We start from the raw sequence: 22045 nt of genomic DNA on the forward strand, positions 1-22045 counted from the left end.
ACCGTAACCCAACCAGTCCACGAGATAGTGTAAGCGACCCCGGATAAAGCGGGAGCCCAAAATGGCACTGACCTCAAAGACATCGGGAGAGGACAAGGAGACAGGGGCAGGAGGGGTAGCGAGACGGGTAGGACCTAGGCAAGGCTTGAGCAGGGAGGTGTGGAAAACCGGATGGATACGCCAGGTGGAAGGGACAGACAACCGTAGAGCCACAGGGTTCAGGACTTTAGTAATGCGGTAGGGACCCACAAACCGGGGAAGCAGCTTGCGACAGCCAGGGATGTGTAGGTGGCGGGAGGACAACCATACCCGATTCCCCACCCGGTACTCGGGAGCCGCCACCCGTTTTCTGTCAGCCGCTAATTTCATGGAGAACTGGGCTTCGAGCAGGTGGACTAGGGTTTGCGCATGGACCGAGACCAGATCACGGGCACAGGTATTGGCAGCAGGAGTAGTGGATGAAGCGAAATCAGGGAATGGAAGGGTGCGGGGATGCTGACCATACATGGAATAAAAGGGAGAGAAGCCAGTGGAGGAGTGCAAGGAGTTGTTATAGGCAAATTCCGCCAGGTGTAGTAAATTAAGCCATGTGTCTTGGTACTGGAGGGTTAAACAGTGTAAGTACTTTTCTAGGGCTTGGTTCACCCTCTCAGTCTGCCCATCGGTTTGCGGATGATAGGCCGAGGAAAAGCGGGCATCAATGCCGAGTAGCTTTGTCAGGGCTAACCAGAAACGGGACGTGAACTGCGTACCACAATCTGATATTATGATCTGTGGCAGACCAAAAAGGCAGAAAACAGATTTAAAGAACAACTGGGCCAGTGTAGGAGCAGAGGGTATACCCATACAAGGTACAAAGCGTGCCATCTTGGTATAGGAGTCTACCACTACCCAGATAGTGTCGTAACCCTGTCTGCGTGGTAGGTCCGTGATGAGGTCCATCGAGACAGTGTGCCAGGGTCTGGGGGGAATCGGTAGAGGTTGGAGTAATCCCAGTGGGCGGCCCCTGCGTGATTTGCACTGTGCACACACCGAACATGTGTTTATGTAGTTATTGATGGCCACCAGCACCAGCGTTTTAGTAGTTCTAGAGTGCGACGTTGCCCCGGGTGACCATTGATGGCGGCATCGTGTGACCATTCTAGTGCCTGGTTGCGTGTGTCACTAGTGGGAAGAAATAGCTTGTCTTGAATGAAAGGCAACCCCTCCTGAAGAACCAGGTCCCATTCCGCCAGCGCGTGTGGATGTTGGGAGACCCAATGACGGATGGTGGACTGCATGGATGGGGACGGAGTACAAACACAAATGACATGACCCCCCTCCAGCAACGTGGCAGGAAAAGACGGAAGAGACTCCCCCCTGGAGAACGTGACAGTGCATCGGCCTTCCCATGGACAGCTCCCGGTCTATGCCTAATCACAAAGTCGTAAGCTGCGAAGAACAGGTGCCAGCGTACCTGTCGGCTGTTAACGCACTTAAGGATAGCCAGGTCCTGCAAGTTCTTGTGGTCGGAGTAAATCGTGGTCTGGTATCGGGCCCCCAGGAGGTGGTGACGCCAGGTTTGCAATGCGTCTTTTATGGCCAGTATCTCCTTCTCAGTAACAGTATAATGTGACTCGGCTGAGGTAAGCTTCCGTGAGTGAAAAGCCACGGGATGCAGACGGCCAGTGGTTGGACAGGGTTGGGAAAGAACTGCACCCAAAGCAAAAGAAGAAGCATCCGCCTCCACCACGAATGGGAGTTCTGGGTCGGGATGCTGGAGCACAGGAGCTGTTACGAATCTGGTTTTGAGCTCCTCAAATGCCTACTGATGTTTCGGGTTCCAAGAGAACGGAACCAGTGGACTGGTAAGGGCGGTAAGAGGAGTCACTATGGAGGAGAACCCAGCAATGAATCTCCGATAGAAATTAGCGAAACCCAGAAAAGATTGTAATTGCTTGAGGTCCTTTGGAGCAGGCCAATCCGTGATGGCACGAACCTTTGACTGGTTCATAGATAGACCCCCAGGCGTTAGGTGGAAACCCAGGAATTCGACCTCCTTGGTGTGAAATAGGCATTTTTCGGGTTTGGCGAACAAAGCGTTTTTTTTTAGGCGAGCCAAGACTTCCCTAACGTGGACGATGTGGTCTCCCAGAGTAGGGGAGAAGATCAATATGTCATCTAGATAGACCACCACGTACACGTCTAGGATGTCACTGAATACCTCGTTGACGAAGCGCTGGAAGGTGGCTGGGGCATTACATAAGCCGAAAGGCATTACAGTGTACTCAAAAAGGCCTTGTCGGGTGCAAGACGCTGTTTTCCACTCATCCCCCTGACGCATGCGGACCAGATTGTATGCCCCCCGGAGGTCCAGTTTGGTGTAGATGGACGCATGTGTTAACTTGTCTAATAACGTGGAGATGAGGGGAATAGGATAACGGTTCTTCACGGTGATGGCGTTTAAACGCCTATAGTCCACACAGGGACGTAGGTCGCCCTCTTTTTTTCGGGACGAAAAATATAGGACTGGCAGCCGGTGAGTTGGAGGGTCGGATGTGACCTAACCGCAGGGCTTGTTGGATGTATTCTTTTAGGGCCTGTTCCTCCGACTGTGATAGTGAATAAATCCTGCCCCTTGGTATCGCGGCATCAGGGAACAAATCTATAGGGCAATCATATGGCCTGTGAGGTGGCAGGCCTTCTGCAGAGGCCTTGTCAAAAACAGTCAGGAAGTCATGGTATTCGCTGGGGATTCCAGCCTGAACGGCTCCAACCATATGTGGTGTGGTGACCATAGGGTTCCCATCGTTCATGTGCAAAGCAGCCAAGGCCCCAAGGACACTAGCAGGATTGGAGATAATCTCGGGTTCTGTTAAGCAGTAATGCTGGCAGATCTCGGACTCGAATGAGACTTGTCCAGTGCCCCAATTAATCAACGGGTTGTGTTGCCTAAGCCATGGAATACCCAGAATGATCCCGAATTGCGGTGTGGCGATGAGATCGAAGGACATGGTTTCCTTGTGGGTGTCCTGGATCACCACTTCTAGAGGAGCAGTTTGATGCTTGATTGGGCCAGATGCAAGGGAGGTACCGTCCACCGCTTGTACGGGTTCTGGGTTTTTCTTTGTTATTAGAGGCAAGTTGAGGTGGTGGGCCAGCGCGATGTCTATAAAACAACCCGTGGCTCCTGAATCAACTACTATATGCACTGGGTGAATGCAATTCCCGGTAGGTTTCAATAGAGCCTGGACAATAATCGGTCTAATGGGAACGAACGAGGGCTCAGTGGGGGTCAAAGAAATGCTCGCCCGTCCCCCCGGTTTCAAGGGCGAGCTTCCGGAAAACCCGGATTCTTGTTTCTTGGGCGACGGGGGCATTCTTTGACGTAGTGTCCATTGATACCGCAGTAAAAACAGGCGTTATCTGTCCTTCTGCGTTCTCGCTCCGCCTGGGTTATAGGACTACGTATTCCCCCTATTTGCATGGGTTCGGGTTTTGTGTCCCCCAAGGGAGGTGACTGCATGGAAAGACCGGCTTCTGCCCTCCGCTCCGTGCGTCGAGCGTCTACCTGCAGGGCTAGGTCCACCAGGTCCGAAAAAACGGCCGGGAGAGAGGGAACCACAGAAAGAGCGTCCTTCATTGCACTACAGAGGCCCCTGTAGAACACAATAGCTCTTTTGTTCTCCGGCCATGATGTTTCCGCAGAGAGTTGGTTGAACCGAGTGATGTACTAGATGAGTGTTTGTTTGCCCTGTGTGAGGTCGAGCAATTCCAAGTCACGAGAGTGTGCTTTGTATCTAGTGTCGAACACCTTGGCCATCTCGTTTATCAGGAGGTCAAAATCATAAAGTGCCGGGTGGTCATTCTCCAATAAGGGATTCGCCCAGGTGGCTGCTACACCCGACAGGTGGGAGAGGAGAAAAGCGGCCTTGGTAACAGAGTCTGGGAATGCTTGGGGTCGGCATAGGAAATGGAGCTTGCACTGATTTAGGAAGGTACGATACTTTCTCGGGTCACCCTGGTATCTTTCCGGGGCTGCAAGGGGGAACGGGGTTGGGAGAACCAAGGGTGTAGGCGTGGTGGGTGGAGTGGAAGATGGTGGATCACGAGCTGGGGTGTCCCCGAAGTCAGTGTCGTCGGGTAAAGGGTGACGAGCACTCTGTAGGGCATCAAGGCGATGGTGAATGGCAGTCGTAGCTGCGGCCATGTCTGTCCTAAGGGCCGCGACTGCCTGCATTAGAGCGGTCACAGGGTCCTCGGCCGAGGTATTCATAATCTGGACGACCAAAAAGGAGAGAGGCTTCACAGTCTGTTCAACTCTTGGTGGTCGTGCAGATTAGTACTACCTCCGTCCCCAAGCACCACACGGCCAGAAGTAAAAAAACACTACCCGTGCGGCACTTGAGGTCACAGGTGAAGAATGCCGTTGATCAGGAACCAGAAACGCCAAAGGACCCCCTGACCACTGTAAGGCAATGGAGAGTTAATCAAAACAGGGAATGAACAACAATACCATGTGATAGAAGCTCAGAAAGGGGCTTACCCAAAGGTGAGGGAGATGGCGGCCTGTGAGATATGGAGGAGTAGTGGGGGTACAGCATACACTGGTCGGTTGTTTCTCTGACAGTATTCGGGAAGATGGAAACACCTGAGACAAATACGTAGGGCAATCCGTGAGCAGTCCAGAAAAAGCAGTTCCGAGGTCGAGGGCCAAAGGTAACCATAAAATTCAGCTAGAGGAGATCCGTGGGCAGTCCAGTGAACACATCCGAGTCAAGAAACCAGTAAGAGGAAATGGAAACCAGCAGGTTAACAATCCAGGGATGATTTCCAACAAGGCAGACAAAGCAACGTGATATCCGGGGCAGAGATGAGACAATCCGTGTAACGTTCCGTGGTCGAGCAATCGTAGTAGTCAAGAGTATCCAAAACGCCAAAGCAGTCCGTGAAAGAAGCAGCTGTGAAGCGGTGCTTCCGTGTTTCCCTGCTTCTTTTAACTGTTTGGAGGGTCACCTGATTCACATCACGTGGGGGACGTGAGGGTCCGTGTCACATGACCCGTGATGATGACGAAGGCCGTTGTGGATGTCTCGTCACGTGACGCACGGTCCTGTGTGTGCCCAAGCGGCAGCGCCAGTCGTGCGAGAACCTCCAAGGGAGGTGCCAGTGAAGAAAGGGGCGAAGAGCCCTCGGGCCGTAATGAACGGGTCTCCTTTGTTTGGCGGGATATCGCTGCCGTTCGTGTGCAGGGACACGAAAGTCACGTGAGCTCCGATGGTGGTGAATGACTGGTGGGTGATGCTGACGAACACTGGGAGACATGACAATAGTTTTATTTCCACCGTACCATTCAATGTGACATAGAAGTGAATAATTGTGCTCTTTACTTTCAAGACCTGTAGGTTAAATAAGTAGGTAAAATAACTTCATGACATCTTGTCTGATTCTTTGTAATGCCTGAATCAACGTGTAATCAGCTAATTTCACTACTCTAGTTAATCACAGCTATTTTAACTTTGATTTATCCATATTACTGTAATTCTTTCCCCAGCAGCCTCTATAACATTTGAAGACGATTTGATGTTTAATATGCTTTCACTATGTTTATAATCATATAGTCTCTCAAATGCTATTATTTAATTACTTATATTGTAACACTGTATTGAAAAAGTTGACATTTCAACTAAAGCAATTTCTGATTTAAAAAAACAGAAAACAAAAATACACTGGTAACAGTTCTTCAGCTTTCAGTTGAAAATATCCACTTCCAATTGCAGCCAAGAAAATAACACCAATGGTAATCCTGATTTATCCTTTTTCCAATATTGTTTTGCCACAGTTCAACAAATATACTAACAACTTCTCCTTATACAACTGTACAAGTGGTTATGGCCTCTGCAGTGCATTTGGTATAATTATCAGGATAGTTTTTCTTTGGTTGTTGCTTTCCCCTTGGCAACCACTCTTCTACTACTGTTACCATGGGAACAAACTCCTTTATTCCACGGTATGCCACTACTTCAACCAACTTCAGTGTAACATCCACTGACAGTGTTATACACAACCACAGTTCTGATATTTCTGCTTCAACTTTAAGGATTATTAGGCATATAAAGACAGGACACTTCGACCTCTACGGGTAGGCAAGGCACTCATCTTTCCTATGCTCCAAGATAAGGGCAGCCTCTTTGCCTCTTCTTTCTACCTTACTGCCACATGTATAACCTGCCTCTGCTTCAAGACAAACTTTCTCTCCACTTCAGCAGTCTCAGCATTACAGATTATTTGCTCAATCTTCTGTTCAAGCGCCAGCTCCCTTCACCAGCTTTATTCACACCTTCTTGGTTCCAGTAGCTACCCCAGAGCTGAATTGCCACACTTCCAACTTCGGGTAAAAATATCACACAAGCTGTAATGAAAGACAAACAATTAAGAAATGTTTAGATGTGGATAAATGTAAAAAGTCTGAAATGGATAAATGTAAAAAGTTTGAATGCAAACTAAGATTAATAAAATAAAAATCACACTTGTATCAGAAGACACTGGACCTTTAACAACTTTGCATATCAAGTGGATAGGTCTAAACAGGACTTGCTTCGCTATAGAAAGGGTTTGCTTCTTGGCTTGGGTAATGCTTGTTCTTCTCATTAGTACAACAACTTCTGGGTTTAAAGAATAATTGTTCTTACTACTACAAGGTTCAGTCTTCAAAGGAAAGGCAGATTTAGGCACATTCAACCACTCTTTAAGGTATATCTTTAACCTTAAAGGACAGTAAGTGATTGTTTGCTCACGTAATATAATGGAGATGCTTCCTAACTCACAATTGGACACATGCAACCTTCCTTTGATGATGTATGTACTTGTAACAATTGTGAAAAGTCAACGTTAGGATTTAATTAGGGACACGCGACCACAGTAATAGTTCAACAATGGAAAATGGGATGCTTTTCTTATGCAAACAATACAGCTTTCCCTGTTAGTGTGCCTGATACATTTCCATTGTTGCCAATACTTTTCACAAATACAAACAGTTTATACTCTCTTCTACTGTTAGATGAGTTACTTTAGAGCTGGTAACACTTACCGGCAAGGTTCTCTGAGTGAACCGGAACGATGAGCTTCACTCACCGGCTCCAGGAACACTGCGGTTGTGGGCTGTTTCACCTTCCCAACTTCTTTCATTTGTACTACGGCTTTGGGCACACTTGGGACCCACACCCTTCTGCAGCACGTGTGTGTCAGGTCTGGCCACGCCAATTGGGTGTCTCCTTCATGCCATTTTTGCCAATTACCTGACCCTTGCAAAGGCTGTTAGGCCTAATTACCTGTCTTCTATATCTACATCTATATGCTTCTTCAGCCCTCTTCTTTGTCTCTGCCCCTATAGGATTCTGGGACATATAGTTTACTTTATCAAAGTTAGGTTTTTCTACTTCTTGTGTATTGTTAAGGGTAGATTTAATTCCCTTAGTAATGTTAACAGGGGCGGGGGGAGTGTAGGCTTTGTTAGAGGAAGATGATTTAGAGAAGACAACATTTCCACCATCCCTTGTAGTGTACCCTTGGTATTTAGGAGGGCATTTAATTTTAGGGACCAAAGGGATTCTTTCTTTTGGTATAATATGTTTTGGTGTTACAATCTTATGGTTTACCATCCTAGATTAAATAGGAGGTTGGGATACATTAAAATGACAATAAGCCTTAACCTCTTCTGACATAGTGGTAAGAATCTCCCTGTCAGAAGAAAACTACTGCATCTCATCCCACAGAATCTCCTCACCGCCCTGGGCCCTGTCTCCACCCAGGTGATCCTCCCATAGTACACCACACCCAGGATTGGAATCAGGAAGCATCCGCCTTTCCCTGGCCACCTGGGAGGAGACTTTAGTCAGTGCTTCAGTGAGGGATCTGCAGGATTCTTCCCCATCCTCTAGTTTTCAATATTTTAAGTGGGGCAACATGGTCAACAATAGAGGTGAAGCCCTGCTTCATCGTGCTCAAATCGAGAGGGGAAAAATCTGCACATAGGGACATCTGCCAATAACCCTCTGTGAAGTCCATTGTTGAAATGAACTATGCGTCTCCTACTTTTTCCACTAGTTAATTTATTCATGGCATGGGGTATGCATCAAAATGAGATATTTCATTTAATCTTCAAAAACTGATACAAATGCACCAGCTATGGTCAAATATTGGTACCAGTACCAGAGCACAGGACTACTCACTGCAGGATCTTTCGATTATGCCTAGGTCTAACATTTTCTTCAACTTGACTATTTCTTTCTGGCCTCAGGAAGCTGGTACAGTGTCAATCTAAATACTCTTCTGAGTGGTGTTTGGATCTTGTGTACAATCCCTTGTATCCTTCCTGGCTTCGGAGAGAACACACAAAAATTTCTATAGATTCCTTCCTCCCATGAATTATTCACCGCCCTCCCATCCTATCCCTCAATTAAGAGCTTGCTTTCTTTTTCTCTCTTTCAGCTTCTTTCAAGATTTTTTCCATCAGTATTGACTTTTTAAAAAACGAATTACCCAATACGGCTGAGCACCAGGAAAGCACAACTGAACAAAGGCAATAGGGTGCTGTGCAAGCTATTTATACCTACACTGATGTCATGTCCGATCATAAGTCTGCCGTGGGTCGAGGTGCCCTCTGTTATTGAAAATATCCAAGATCTACTAAAGCTGTAAAAAGATATCTACGATGAGGAATCTGTGGTAGGGACATCCATTAGAAAGAAGATTAATGGAATAAGTCATTTGTTCATCTTCACTCACCTTCAAGCCCGTGGACGCATCTAGAGGTGTCTCTTCACAACTATAGGTGTCCTTCCTGGGGCCTGTCGAACCTTAGTTCTGGCGTATCATGCAACTCCTCCAAATCTGTCCCTTGACCAGATAAAAGCGAGACCTCTACGTCCTGTCCTTTCTCTACTACCTCCAGGCTTAAGGGCCTGGTGTCAGGTGTTTCTTCTTTGAAATAGGCCTTTTAAAGCCTTCTAAAAGCATTGATGAAGCTTGCAATCACTTTCTCTAAGGTACTTTCAGTGATTTAGTTTCTCGTCTGCTGGGTTGGGCTCATAGAGGTCCTCATACTCTTACGGGAGCTCTCACTCCCCCTCATGCATTTCCTATTCTGCAACCCTACTCTTGGGTGAGGTTTTCCTCTCAAGTTGCTCTCCACTTCCTCTAGCCTCAGGTGGATAGGAGCGAACATATCCACCACAGTTTTTTGTATCAGGGCCGCCACAGGGGAGCAGAGGAATCTTTTGAAACGGACTGCAAGGGATATATATCCTGTGTCTTGTTCTCCTCCTCTGACCATTCCTTTGGTTCCTAGTAAGATCATCGATCCCTAGTGATTTTGCTTAATTGGCATATTTTTTTGGTGGTGGGTCAGTGCAACTGAGATGAGGCCCTGCTCTTACACCGGCCACCTCTGGGCTGTGGTTTTGGGCCGCGATTGACGCTGGTGTAGCTGGGCGGTGCGTTCCGGTGCGACTCCAGAAGGGTGACCATACAGAGATTATTATGGAAAAGGTGAGCGTCTCTGTCAAAGTCCTCCACTTTCGACGAGCCATGTAAATAAAGCCTCCACAGCGTGCAACCCTGTTAGCCAAATGAAGGAATGCTTATCTGCTGCTCATGCAGCAAAGAAAGAAGACGAACTTGGAAGAGGTCGGTCTTCTAGGATGGAAAGCTTTGTGATTGGTAGTTCATTGTCATTGGTTGTTATGGACTACCGACATTTTACTTGGGTTAAGGGAAATGTAGTTTAATGAATAATACACAGTTCAGATGTTTTCAAGGTTGTTGCTTGAGTTAAACAGAAAGAGAAGCATAATGCTTGCCTCCTGTATTGTCATAGAATCAGGGGACAACACGCATATGGAAGAGAGGTACTTCCTGAATCAGTACTCTGTGGTACAATTTGAAACCATGTGCTTTGTGGAGTGCCTATGGCTGGTATTAGACATATGTGACAGGTTGTAAGGTACAGCTTTAATTTTACTGTTTCAGGGATCAGCCACCTGTGCGTCTCCATATGTTTTGAATGTTGACTCCCAGGATCTCCCACCACTTACTATGTGGACGATGGCTAATGGAGGTTGTAGTCTAAAACATCTGGAGAGCCAAAGGTTGCAGGCCCTTGCGAGGATGTTTTTGCTCCTATTCCAAAGGTACAACAGAAGGACTATTCAAATGACAATGAAAACTATATATTACCAATACGGCATGAAATTGAATCTAGTGCAATGTACTTCATAAAGCATGTGTAATCAGCAAATTATTATAGTAGAAATGAGGTTGTTTGGAAGTAATGCAATTTGAAATATTCATTTGTGTGCTCATTTATCACGCTTTTTTCTTACAGTGCTGGGAAAATGGAATTATTCTGTGCCGAAAACTTGCAGAACAATACGAAAGCTACTACGACTACAGAAATCTCAGCAAGATGAGGGTAATGTAGCTTTGTGCACAGTTATTTGCCTTTTGTTGCCTTATTTTACATTGCGTCGATAGATTTGCGAGCGTAGCACAGAGAGTATTAAAATAAATATCTGACACTTATGACAGATTTAGGTTCTTTGCGTTTTGTGAAAATGAGTGACACATAAGGCCACGTATGAAATAAATTACATCAGTGCTAAAAATGTAGCAAATCAATGTTGTTGTTCTTAGAAGAAAAGGAGGGACTCCAGGGTATAATGCTACAAGGTCATCCCTGGTGACATTAAAGACAACTCTAAACCAACAGACCTCGAGCATGTGTGTGTAAACCAGTGTTCATTATTACCAATTTTCATAGAAAAATACAATTTATTAGCATATTCAATGCAGCCTTAAAAACGTTCTCGTGGAATCTAGGCAAGTTAAAAAATGTGTATATAAAGTGACATGTGCAACTAGACTCTAACTTGCTCGTACTAACACTTGATCTGCACAGTATTTATAAAACAATTAGATCATGGTGGTACACTCCTTCACAATAGGTGTGTAGATTAACAACCCAACATGTTTCTTTACTCTCAATATATACAAAATATCGAGAAATTCTTCGGGAGCAAAAAGCCATCTTTGTTGTCAACAGCAACTCTATTTTCAGTTGTGTATAGTGATCTCCGTAAGTTACAGACCAACTAGTCTGGAATTGCAAATCGCAACTTCCTGTATCATGAAAACACTCAAAAACAGATATTAATGACGCTGTTCATATTGCACAACAAGCCAGAAGTATATAGATCTAACATTATAGTCTATAACAAACTCTTACCTCAGGCCGTTAATGGGATGATAAATCTTGTAAGCAGTGAAGAGTTAGCACTTTATGTATATCTCCTAAGAAAACACAAGCTAGAGCACACCTGGTTGGTTAAAGTGTTAACTGATGCCAGGCGTACAGAGCTAATAAGCAGGCATTGATCAAACGACCTCTGTGTTTAACACAAATAGTGTCCCACACTTACTTGTATAATTGAGTGTCGGTTAATTTGTTAGGTGACAGTATGAATCTGGTGAGTCAAATGATGTTTGTCCTTGCACGTTAAAGGTCATCTGAAACTTTATGGCACATTAACGAGATACACTAAGTAGTTCCAATGTCGCTAACACTCAGAGTATTGTATTTTATTGTATTGTATTGTTTATTTAAAAAGCGCTTAAACACAAAACTAGGGGTACATGGGATACAATGATCCATAAGGCCATGGACATTTCAGAATGAGCTACAATAATAATAAGCATACTAGACCTGATGACATTTATGCTAATTAAAGTGAGTTACCAGGTAGTTGGGGGGCAGGGCAGGGCAGGTGGGGAGGCTGGGGGGGGTGTTACAAGCATAACAAACTGACAATGCAAGTGCATGACCAGCAGTTAGGATAAGAGGGGATATGAGCAGGTTATTGTGCCTATATAATGTGCCACTAACACAAGTGTTTCAGAGGGGGGGCAAGGGGAGACAAAGGAACAGACAGACAACAAGCTTACTGGGTAAGGTGCATTCAGATTGTGTAAGTGCCAGACAGGAAGTGCGAGTGATGGGCGAAGGGAATTGGGCCTGGTCCAGGAGGGCCGTGTTAGGGCAGAGGGTTATCTCTTAGGGAAGTGCGTAATGCTGCAAGTAGTGCAGGAGCCCGGAGGAAAGTGCAGGGATTGGTGTGGGTGCCTGGGACCTGTAAGGTTCTGAGGGGGAGCCAGGTGACCAATCAGCAAGCTGAACAGAAGAAGGGGATAGCAGGTAGAAAGCGGAGGTTAGCAGGGGAGAGGTAGAGAGAAGGCAGAGGAGAAGAGGAAGGTCTTGAGGAGTTTCCGGAATTTAAGGGGATCCGGCTTGAGACGGAGAGAGGCAGGGAGACTGTTCCAGAGGGTGGCCTCTGCAGAGGATAAGGATCTACCGCCAAGTTTCTGTTTGGAAAAAACAGCTTACTCTCAGAGAGTTGGGGGAGGATGAGCGGAGTGCTCTAGAGGGGGTATATTTGGGAACAGTGTGTTGTAAGTAGTGGGGGCCCCAGCCCCAGAAGGCTGTGTGAACTATGCAGAACCTCTTGTACTTGATCCTTCCAGCCACGGAGAGCCAGTGGAGGGATTTCAGTGCTGGAGAGATGCGGTCCCTGGGCTTGAGGCCAAGGATAAGTCTTGCAGTTCTGTTCTGGATGAGTTGTGAAGGTCTGAGTGTAGGAGAATGGAGATTGAGAAAGAGACAGTTACAGTAGTCAAGTATAGAGAGAACTAGAGCTCTGAAGACAAATGAGTCTCTAGGGAAAGTGAGAAAAGGTCGGAGACCTCAGAGGAGGTGCAGCTGGTAGTGAGATTTTCTGAATATATCTGATATGTGTGAGGAGAAGGACAGAGTGGAATTGAAGATAGCCCCCAGGGTTTTTTGCCTCACTTGTGGGTGAGGGTGCAGGCCAAGGGAGGCTGGTGAGAGTAAGAGTGGGAAAATGGGAGCAGGGGTCCCAATGAGAACAATCTCTCTCTTACTGGCATTAAGGCAGAGGTCGTTAGCTGCACACCAGGATGGAATTGCGGACAGACAGTCATGAATGAACGAGGAAGAAGAAGAAGCTGAGGTTTGCTTGAAGGAGAGCTGAGTTTCATCTGCATAACACTGAAAGTTGGAAGTGAAGGAAGAGATCAAGTGGGCCAAGGCGGCCATTTAGATATTGAAGAAACAGAGGGATAGGTTAGATCACTGAGGGACCCCGCAAGTAGATAGAGTGATAGCGGAGAGAAAGGGCCCTAGTTCCACCTGGTATGGATGGTTGGAGAGAAAGGAGGTAAGCCATGCAAGGGCCTGATCGGTGATGCCCAGGGTAACATGGAGACGATTGATCAGGGTGTTATGGTTCACTGTGTTGAATGTGGAGGAGAGGTCAAGGAGATTGAGGACAAAAGGAGAGTTAGCGTCACGATTTGAGAGCAGGTCTTCACGGGTGTTCAAGAGAGCAGTTTCCATGCCTCTGGATGCTCTGAAGCCAGACTGATGTTCGTGGAGACAACCAACCGACTCAGTTTGGGGAGTAAGCTGAGAGATAGCCAACTTCTCCACTAGTTTGCCCAGGAAAGGAGTGATAGAAATAGGGTGATAGTTTTCTGGGACAGAAGGGTCGGCAGAAGGTTTTTGGGTAGTGGGCGCACCAGAGAGTGTTTGAGAACGGAGGGGAAAACTCCAGAGTATCATAAGTCGACCATTATTGCAGACACAGTCATGCTGTCTCACAACAAGACTACTCGACTTAAAGGGATGGTCTAGTAAAAAATGTTATTTAAAAAATAGATAGGCAACATAAAAAAAAAATACTAGCATTCTCCGTTTTACAACTTCCTATGTAAAATTTTGAGCTATTCAAGCTCAAAATTCGCAAAAGCAAGCACATGGGCGCATCCATTTTGTGAAATGGAAGCCCTCCTGTGCTGGCTTTTGCTTTTGCGGCACTAATGAAGGAAAAGCCAGCCAGCTGTAGTAAACAAAGGCTACCGCTGGGTGGCTTTCCCTTCATTAGTGCTGTAGGCGGAGGACGGGGACCGGAGACCAGAGCAGGAAAGCTGCAGCTGAATCTCGGTAAGTGCTATTTATTTATTTTTTTTTAAATAAGCACTAGCTGCTGGAGTTAGTCATTAGTGCCGCAAAGCAAAAGCCAGCACAGGAGGGCCTCCATTTCACAAAATGGATGCGCCCATGTGCTTGCTTTTGCGAATTTTGAGCTTGAATAGCTCAAAATTTTACATAGGAAGTTTTAAAACGGAGAATGCTAGTATTTTTTTTTTTTTTATGTTGCCTATCTATTTTTTAAATAAAATTTTTTACTAGACCATCTCTTTAAATCAGTGAACTTACTTTTTATCTCATATTCAGTAGCGCAGATGTTATAGAACAGAACTTTTCTGTTTTATTTTGTATTCCAACATTGGATGTGAGGTTCGTTCAGAGCTGTAGGTAGACTAGAATAGCTTTATTACATCTGTTGACTGACCCAACCCACTGCACATAATAGCGCCCGCTATATGTTAAAATATTGATATCTGCCCCTTGATATGTGTTAGTAGCCGTGGACAACAAACATGGCAAATGCCTTGTTTCATTGACGGTTGTCACTAAAATAATCGTTAACATCAAATGGTAGTGGAACCGTCTTGGTTTACCTTTTACTACTTCTGTGAACTCAAAATCCACTCCATCCGTATGGCCAACACAAATGCTAAGCACTGTGTGCCATATGATCGCTGATATAAACCATCAGCCCCCAGGCATCACCAGGGTTCAGGCACTTAGCCTTAGTTGCGTAAAGCAGGGGGCCATTTTAACCTAGTCAAGTAGTAATGTATAACTAGACGCTCATACCACATCGTCAATTCTTATGACTCTATATTTGGCAGCATGAACGCACATTCCTACACGTCGATGGCGACGCAGTATTGATAATCATAGCTCCTGTAATCAGCAACGTTCAATTAATTGAGTGCCAATCCATACTTTCCTTTAACCCAAGTTAATAACTTCTGGTTAAAAAAATCAAACCCTTTTCCAACCATGATAATCCTATTTTATTATGTTCTGAATTAAGTTTAGTCAGGATTGTTCTTCTCAAATCATCACAGGTATTTCCAGCGCTTGTAAAGTGGCCCACCATAGGGGCTGTCATTATAGAGTTACTAATACAGCTTTTATGTTTCATGATAGTTGTTTTCACCTTTCTTTCGGTTTCCCCTATATAGATTTTGTTACAAGGGCACCAGATAGGATAAATAACCCAACTACTACTGCAATTTGAAAAATTACTTTGTTGCCTGGGTTTTACCAGACCTATAACTGTCACAAGTCTCTCCCCTTCTCACCTGTTTTTCCTTGCTTGCAACCTTCTTGGGTGATTTCTTTCGCATGGTCTGGGACTTGTATAGACCCGTGTGCTGGTCTTCGGGTTCCAGCGTGAGGTTAGCAGTCCTACACCAGGAGGCGTTCAGATGTCCAGGACCGGAAACCAGGAAGGAAACAATGTCCGAGCTCGGAGGCACGGCACGCTGTGACCCAAGCTCAGGTGAGGATCCAGGAAGAGGCTAGAAGGTAAGTTCGAGGAAAGGAAAGGAAGTGGATTCAAGGAATCGGGAAACTGGACTCGGAAGGAAGCCCCGAGTGTCATGATGCCTGCCCCCGGAAGACCAGACCAGGCCCAGCAGCCCCCGAAGCAGGCATCATGCCACTTGGAGCATGCCCAAAAGCCCCAGTTAGGGGCTGTTTGGGTGCAGTCCTGGCGCCTATGGCGCCAGGCTCATAAAGATAAAGTCAGTCCTGGCGCCATGGGCGCAAGGCTCATTATTGATAACTTACCTGAAGCAGACCATGCTGCATACTCACCTGAGGCAGACCATGCTGCATGAAGACTCAAGCCAAATGAGGCTTAGGAGGGACTATTTTACTGAAGGGACTATTTTGTTACTTGGGTGGGGCTGTGGAAGAATACTTACCTGGATCTTCTTCCAAGGCTATTTAAACCACGCCCGGACAGCCACACGTGCTTCGCATTATTCTGCTTGCTGCAGCGTAACGCTCACCGTGTTTTCAGCAGCTCCAGTCTTCAGCCACGCCCGCTTCAGTCCTGGGACTCCTGAAACAAGAAGACAAAAAGGATAAAGGTTAGAACAGGAGTTTTAACTTAAATCCTTACCTGAATCCTGATCCATTTTGCCAAGGAACTGAAAGACAGAAGTCTTTGAAGCATCGCTTCGCATTTCTACGGCGCCGCGCTCAACTCACCTGCTTGGCGGTACTTCAGCATTCCATCACGCTCTCTCCATCTCGCGGCCGCCCTCCGACACCTAAGGAGACAAAGACAGCAAGGTGAGCAAGGGGACTCTCTAAGGCCATACAAGCTACCCCCAAGGACTTACCTGATTTACCACGGGAGGTACTCACCTCATTTCGGGTCGGCGCAGTCAACTCTGCTTCATCGCCGAACCCCGGCCCCTAAGGGGAGAAAGCAAGGACAATACCAGTTACCCCCCACAAAACTTACCTGATTTACCACGGGGGTCTCACCTCATCTCGGGTCGGCACAGTCAACTCTGCTTCATCGCCGTACCCCGGCCCCTAAGGGGAAAAACACAATAGACTTACCTGAATCTTACTGAGTGCCATTTGGAAATCTTCGAGTGGTTTAATCGGCAACCTGCAAGGAATCGGACAGAGTGAAGAGCAGACATTTGAACTCTTATGAACAATTGGACTTTAGAGTCAATACTGGAACTCACCAATTCCTCTACGCCAGTGAAGTAACTGGTCATCAACGCGCCCCTGCGGTCGACGCAGGATGGAGAGCTCATCCTTCCAAACCATCAGGTGAGACTAAGGAGGGGACATCGAGAGTGATCAGTGGGAAGACAACGGGAGTGGGGAAGGTGGGTTGTCACTCAATTCCACGGGTGGTTAATTCCTCTTCTCCTTTGCAGAAGAATATTCTTGCGAGCCAGACAAACTAGGCTGAGCGGGCCAGTCCAGTCAGTCATCTCGGCGCTACACGTCACGCTGGTGGAAATAACAGCGGCCCAGTTCCGGTCGATGCCCCCCTGGGAACCAGGTGAGCATAACACCGAGCGAACTCTGGCAACACACGTCAGACAACTCCGAGCGGTAGCGTTGAGACGCACAGAGCCGCGGGGGCGTGTCTATTTTGTAGAATGTTGAACGTAGCGCGTAAAGACTGGCAAGCTGCCTTCCGCACCAAACGGCCATGTTGGAAGGATCACGGAATTCAGTCCTCTATGGGTCAGGGATCACGAAGTCCAGAATGGACGCAGTCGGCGGTTCATGACAGTGTGCCTCCTCTGAAACCCAGCTCCTCTGGGTTTACCTGGATGGATGAGATGGTATCTTCGTATCAGCCGAGGGGCATTCATGTTTGAAACGGGTTCCCAGGTGCGCTCACTGGGAGGATAGCCTTTCCACTCAACCAAATACTGTAGTTGACCACGTCGGTACCTAGAGTCACAAATTCTGGAGACCTCATATTCGAGTAGGTCATTGACAATAACTGGGGTGGATCTTGGAGCAGTTCGAGAGGGCTGAACATATGGTTTTAATAGAGAAGTGTGGAAGACTGGATGAATCCTTTTCCATGACTCTGGTAGTCGGAGTCGAAAGGCCACTGGATTAAAAATGTCTTTTATAGAAAAAGGTCTGTAATACCTGGGAGCCAATTTATTTGGTCTTAGGTGACGAGGAAGGAGTTTTGAGGATAACCAGACCTTATCGCCAATTGAATAGGAAGGCCCAGGCCTTCTTTTGGAGTCTGCATATTGTTTCACGTCTCTTCGGGCCTTTTCTAGGTGTTCCTTAGCTTCTTTGTGCACATTGATTAGTGTTTCAATCCAGGAATCAACTGCAGGAACTGGGGTAGGATGTGGGAGAACGGATGGTAGGACTGAAGGATGAAATAATTGACTGCAGAAGAAAGGACTGGTCTTGATAGCAGAATGATCCGAATTGTTGTATGCAAATTCGGCCACAGGTATTAAGAGTGACCAATCATCCTGGACTTTGGTGGCGAAACAACGAAGATAATGTTCCAGGGTTTGGTTTACTCGTTCGGTATTGGTCTGTGGATGATAACCCGAAGACAATGCACGTTGAATTCCCAATATACGACATAGCTGTTTCCAGAACTGGGATATGTACTGGGGTCCTCTGTCGGAAATGATTTTGGAAGGTAGTCCATGAAGCCGGAATATGTGTTTTAAAAAAATCCCAGCAACTTCAGATGAGGATGGTAGTTTGTATAGAGGCGTAAAATGAGCCATATGTGTGAACAAATCAATGGTAACCATTATAGTCGTGTAGCCTCTGGAAGAAGGTAGTCCTACGATAAAATCTGTGGCAATCATTTCCCAGGGTCTTGTTGGTAGTGCTGGTTGGTGTAGGAGACCTGCTGGTCTTTTATTGTCATGTTTGTTCTGATTACAGACTGCACAAGTCTGGACATGGATCTTGATGTCAGCCTTCATCCTTGGCCACCAAAACTGTCTTTGTATAAGATGGAGGGTGTTGATTATGCCACGGTGTCCTGAATGGAGAGTATCATGGCATAAGCTTGTGATCTTTTGTCTCAGTCCTGGAGTAGGGATGACCAGCCGATAGTCCTTGAATAGATATCCGTCTTTTGTTTTGAGATTCCACCGATTATTTCTCTTGAACTATTTCCAGGGTTCAGAGGACTGAGTTTGGGCTCCAATATCCTCCAGGAGAGTAATTGCTTGAGCAACAAATATTGTGTTGGGAAACATTTTAGGAAAGGTCCGACCCTCAAGGGTTTGGTAATCAGGACGTCTGGATAAGTCATCGGCTATAATGTTATGTGTTCCAGGAAAATGATGGATTTGAAATTGGTATTGGGCAAAAAAGAAGGCCCAACGGGCTTGGCGACTGTTTCTACATTCCATGGATTGTAGGACTTGAAGATTCCAATGGTCCGTGCAGACTTGCACTGGGTGTTTGGCTCCCAGAAGGAGATGACGCCAATCAGTGAAGGCTTGACGAATGGCTAACAATTCCTTCTCCAGGACGGAATAATGAGTTTCACTGGGAGTCAAGGTGCGGGAGAGATAGGCGATGGGGTGTTCTAACTTGTCGCCAAGTTCCTGTTTCAGGACTGCCCCGATGGCGCAGTTGGAGGTATCAGTTTCAACAAGGAAGGGTCGGTCAGTGTCGGGTTGAGCTATGATGGGAGCTTGAGTGAACTCCGACTTCAACCGTTGAAATGCTGAATCTTGGGCTGAGGTCCACTGAAAGGGGGTATCTTTCTTTAATAATGTGACAATGGGGTGCACAATCTCAAGAGAATGCGGGTATACATTTCCTGTAGAAATTAGCAAGCCCCAGGAAGGATTGAATTTGTTTTACAGTGGTTGGAACAGGCCAAGATAGAATGGAATCAACCTTGGAAGAATCCATTCCAATTCCCCTTTGGGCTAAGAACGAATCCGAGATAGTGAACAGTTGATACATGGAAAAGACATTTCTCAGGTTTGGTCAGGAGCTTGTGTTCTCGTAAACGTTGTAAGACTGCCCCTACGTGCTCTTCGTGTTTCAGATGGTCTTTGGAGTAGATCAGGATGTCGTCTAAGTATACAATGACAAAGAGGAACAACATATCAGAAAAGACCCGATCCATAAAATGTTGAAAAATTGCAGGGGCATTAGCAAGTCCAAAGGGCATGACCAGGTATTCAAAATGGCCGAAGGGTGTTCTAAAGGCTGTTTTCCATTCATCACCTTCTTTTATACGAATAAGATGGTAGGCACCCCTGAGATCTAGTTTTGTGAAGATGACTGCACCTCTCACTGCTTCCAGGATGTCCGAGATGAGAGGCAATGGGTAACGGTCCTTGAGAATGCATTGGTTAAAGCCATGGTAATCCAAACATGGCCTAAGCTCCTTGGAATCCTTCTTAGGAATGAAGAAAAGGGAGGCGCCCGCTGGGGACTTGGATGGTCGAATAGTTCCATTTTCCAAGTTGGTGTCCAGGTATTCCCGGAGGGCCCTTTTTTCAGGTTCTGACAGAATAAACATTCTTCCGTAGGGAATCACGGCTGAAGGTTCAGTGTCAATGGCACAATCCTCTGGTCTGTGGGGTTTTAGAGCTTGAACAATTGCTGTTGAGAATACATCTGTGTATGCCTGGTAGGCCCTGGGAATCCGGATAATGTTAGAAACGGTGACCGGAATTTGCGGAGTTTCTTGAGTCTTCAGAGGAACTTGGTAAGGTTATTGGGGACAAATCTTGGAACATAGAATGTTCTGAACCAAGAAATAAGGATCCTTCTGCCCAGTTGATATAGGGGTTATGCTTCTGTAACCAGGGCATGCCTACAACCATTGGATAGTGGGCAGACCTTTTGATGTCAAATTTTATCCTTTCTTGGTGGTGGTTTATAGAAAGAAGAATCTCTTTGGTTTGAAGGGTTATGGGTCCTGAAGATAAGGGTCTCCCATCAATAGCTTCAACAGGTTGCATTGTCTCTCGTGTTTCGTGGGGGATGTTGTGACTAGTGACCCAATCATGATCTATGAATATGCCCATGGCCCCGAAATCCACTAATGCCAGGATGGGGTAGGATTCTTTCTTGGAAGGCGATAGGAATGCCTGTAGAATCACAAGATTGTTTTGTCCAGGAGAGTTCAAGGAAGGAATTGATGTGGAGCAGACACCTTTCTCCCGAAACTGTGCCCCATCTAGGATCGGGAGCTGGCGTTTCCCGAACGCCGTGGTGGAGCGATAGGGCACTCCCTCACAAGGTGTTTATCGGAGGCGCAGTGCATGCACAGTCCAGTGTGAATCCGGCGCATCCTTTCTTGTGGGGTAATGGGTCCACGGAAGGCCCCCAGTTGCATGGGTTCTGGATCGGAGGTTGGAGAGGCTGTGGGCTGTGGTCTGTATGGATGGTCTGTGGCAGCCTTTTGGGATGTTGACTTAGACTTTCTTTTCTCTGCCTTTCTTTCCTGGATACGAAAGTCGATTTGTAGGGAGAGGTCCATGAGGGCCTGGAAGGAGCTTGGGTGAGCTACCCTGGCTAACTCATCCTTTATTTCTTCATTTAGGCCTCTTCGAAAGAGGGTGAAGCTGGCTTCTTGGGACCAATCAGCCTCTTTTACAAGTTGTTTAAAGCGGGTCACATAGATAAGCATATCCTGGGATCCTTGTTGAAATTCATGTAGTCGTTCTTGAGCGCTGTAAACAAGCTCTGGACGATCAAACATGGCTTTTAGGGCTTCCACAAACCCATCATAATCATCCAACAGGGCGTCGCCCGATTTGACTAGGGGGGTTGCCCAGGTCAAGGCGTTACCAGTGAGGTGTGAGATCATAAACCCCACCTTGGCTCTTGGGGTGGAAAAGTAGTAGGGCTTGAAGATGAATTGCACCAAACACGAATCAAGGAAGGCACGAAGGTTCTTTGAAGAGCCATCATATTTGTCCACTTCTCCTCCCAATAAGACACTTTCTTTAGTAGCAGAGTCAGGAGACAAGACTAGCTGCTTTAAAGCAGCATTCTCAGCCTTAAGGTTCTGGACTTCAGTGGTTAATTCCTGCATACCTCGCATGAGGTCTTGAACCGCGGCTTCCATCACTGTATTCGTATCTTTTTTTAGGCGTCTCAATCTGTCACAAGTCTCTCCCCTTCTCACCTGTTTTTCCTTGCTTGCGACCTTCTTGGGTGATTTCTTTCTCACAGTCCGGGATTTGGAAAGACCCGTGTGCTGGTCTTCAGGTTCCAGCGTAAGGTTAGCAGTCCTACACCAGGAGGCATTCAGATGTCCAGGACTGGGAACCAGGAAGGAAACAATGTCCGAGCTCGGGGGCACGGAACGCCGTGACCCGAGTGCTGGTGAGGATCCAGGAAGAGGCTAGAAGGTAAGTTCGAGGAAAGGAAAGGAAAGGAAGTGGATTCAAGGAATCGGGAAACTGGACTCGGAAGGAAGCCCCGAGCGAACTCCGGCAACACACGTCAGACTACTCCGAGTGGTAGTGTTGACACGCGCAGAGCCGCGGGGGCGTGTCTGTT

At 46.6% G+C, this 22045-nt stretch overlaps 1 protein-coding gene across 4 annotated transcripts in view; it reads left to right on the forward strand.

Annotated features, from left to right (window-relative positions):
* The window catches only part of DOCK4 (dedicator of cytokinesis 4), a 2129281-nt gene that overhangs the window by 1755115 nt on the left and 352121 nt on the right, over positions 1–22045 (forward strand). For all 4 annotated transcript variants that reach the window (XM_069627915.1, XM_069627916.1, XM_069627917.1 and 1 more), the window contains one exon: positions 10364–10450. In XM_069627915.1, the coding sequence (XP_069484016.1) occupies positions 10364–10450 (87 nt within the window). The remainder of the gene's footprint in view (positions 1–10363; positions 10451–22045) is intronic.

Source organism: Ambystoma mexicanum, chromosome 12, assembly GCF_040938575.1.
Source record: "Ambystoma mexicanum isolate Mex_15411 chromosome 12, UKY_AmexF1_1, whole genome shotgun sequence".
Taxonomy (NCBI): Eukaryota; Metazoa; Chordata; class Amphibia; order Caudata; family Ambystomatidae; genus Ambystoma; species Ambystoma mexicanum.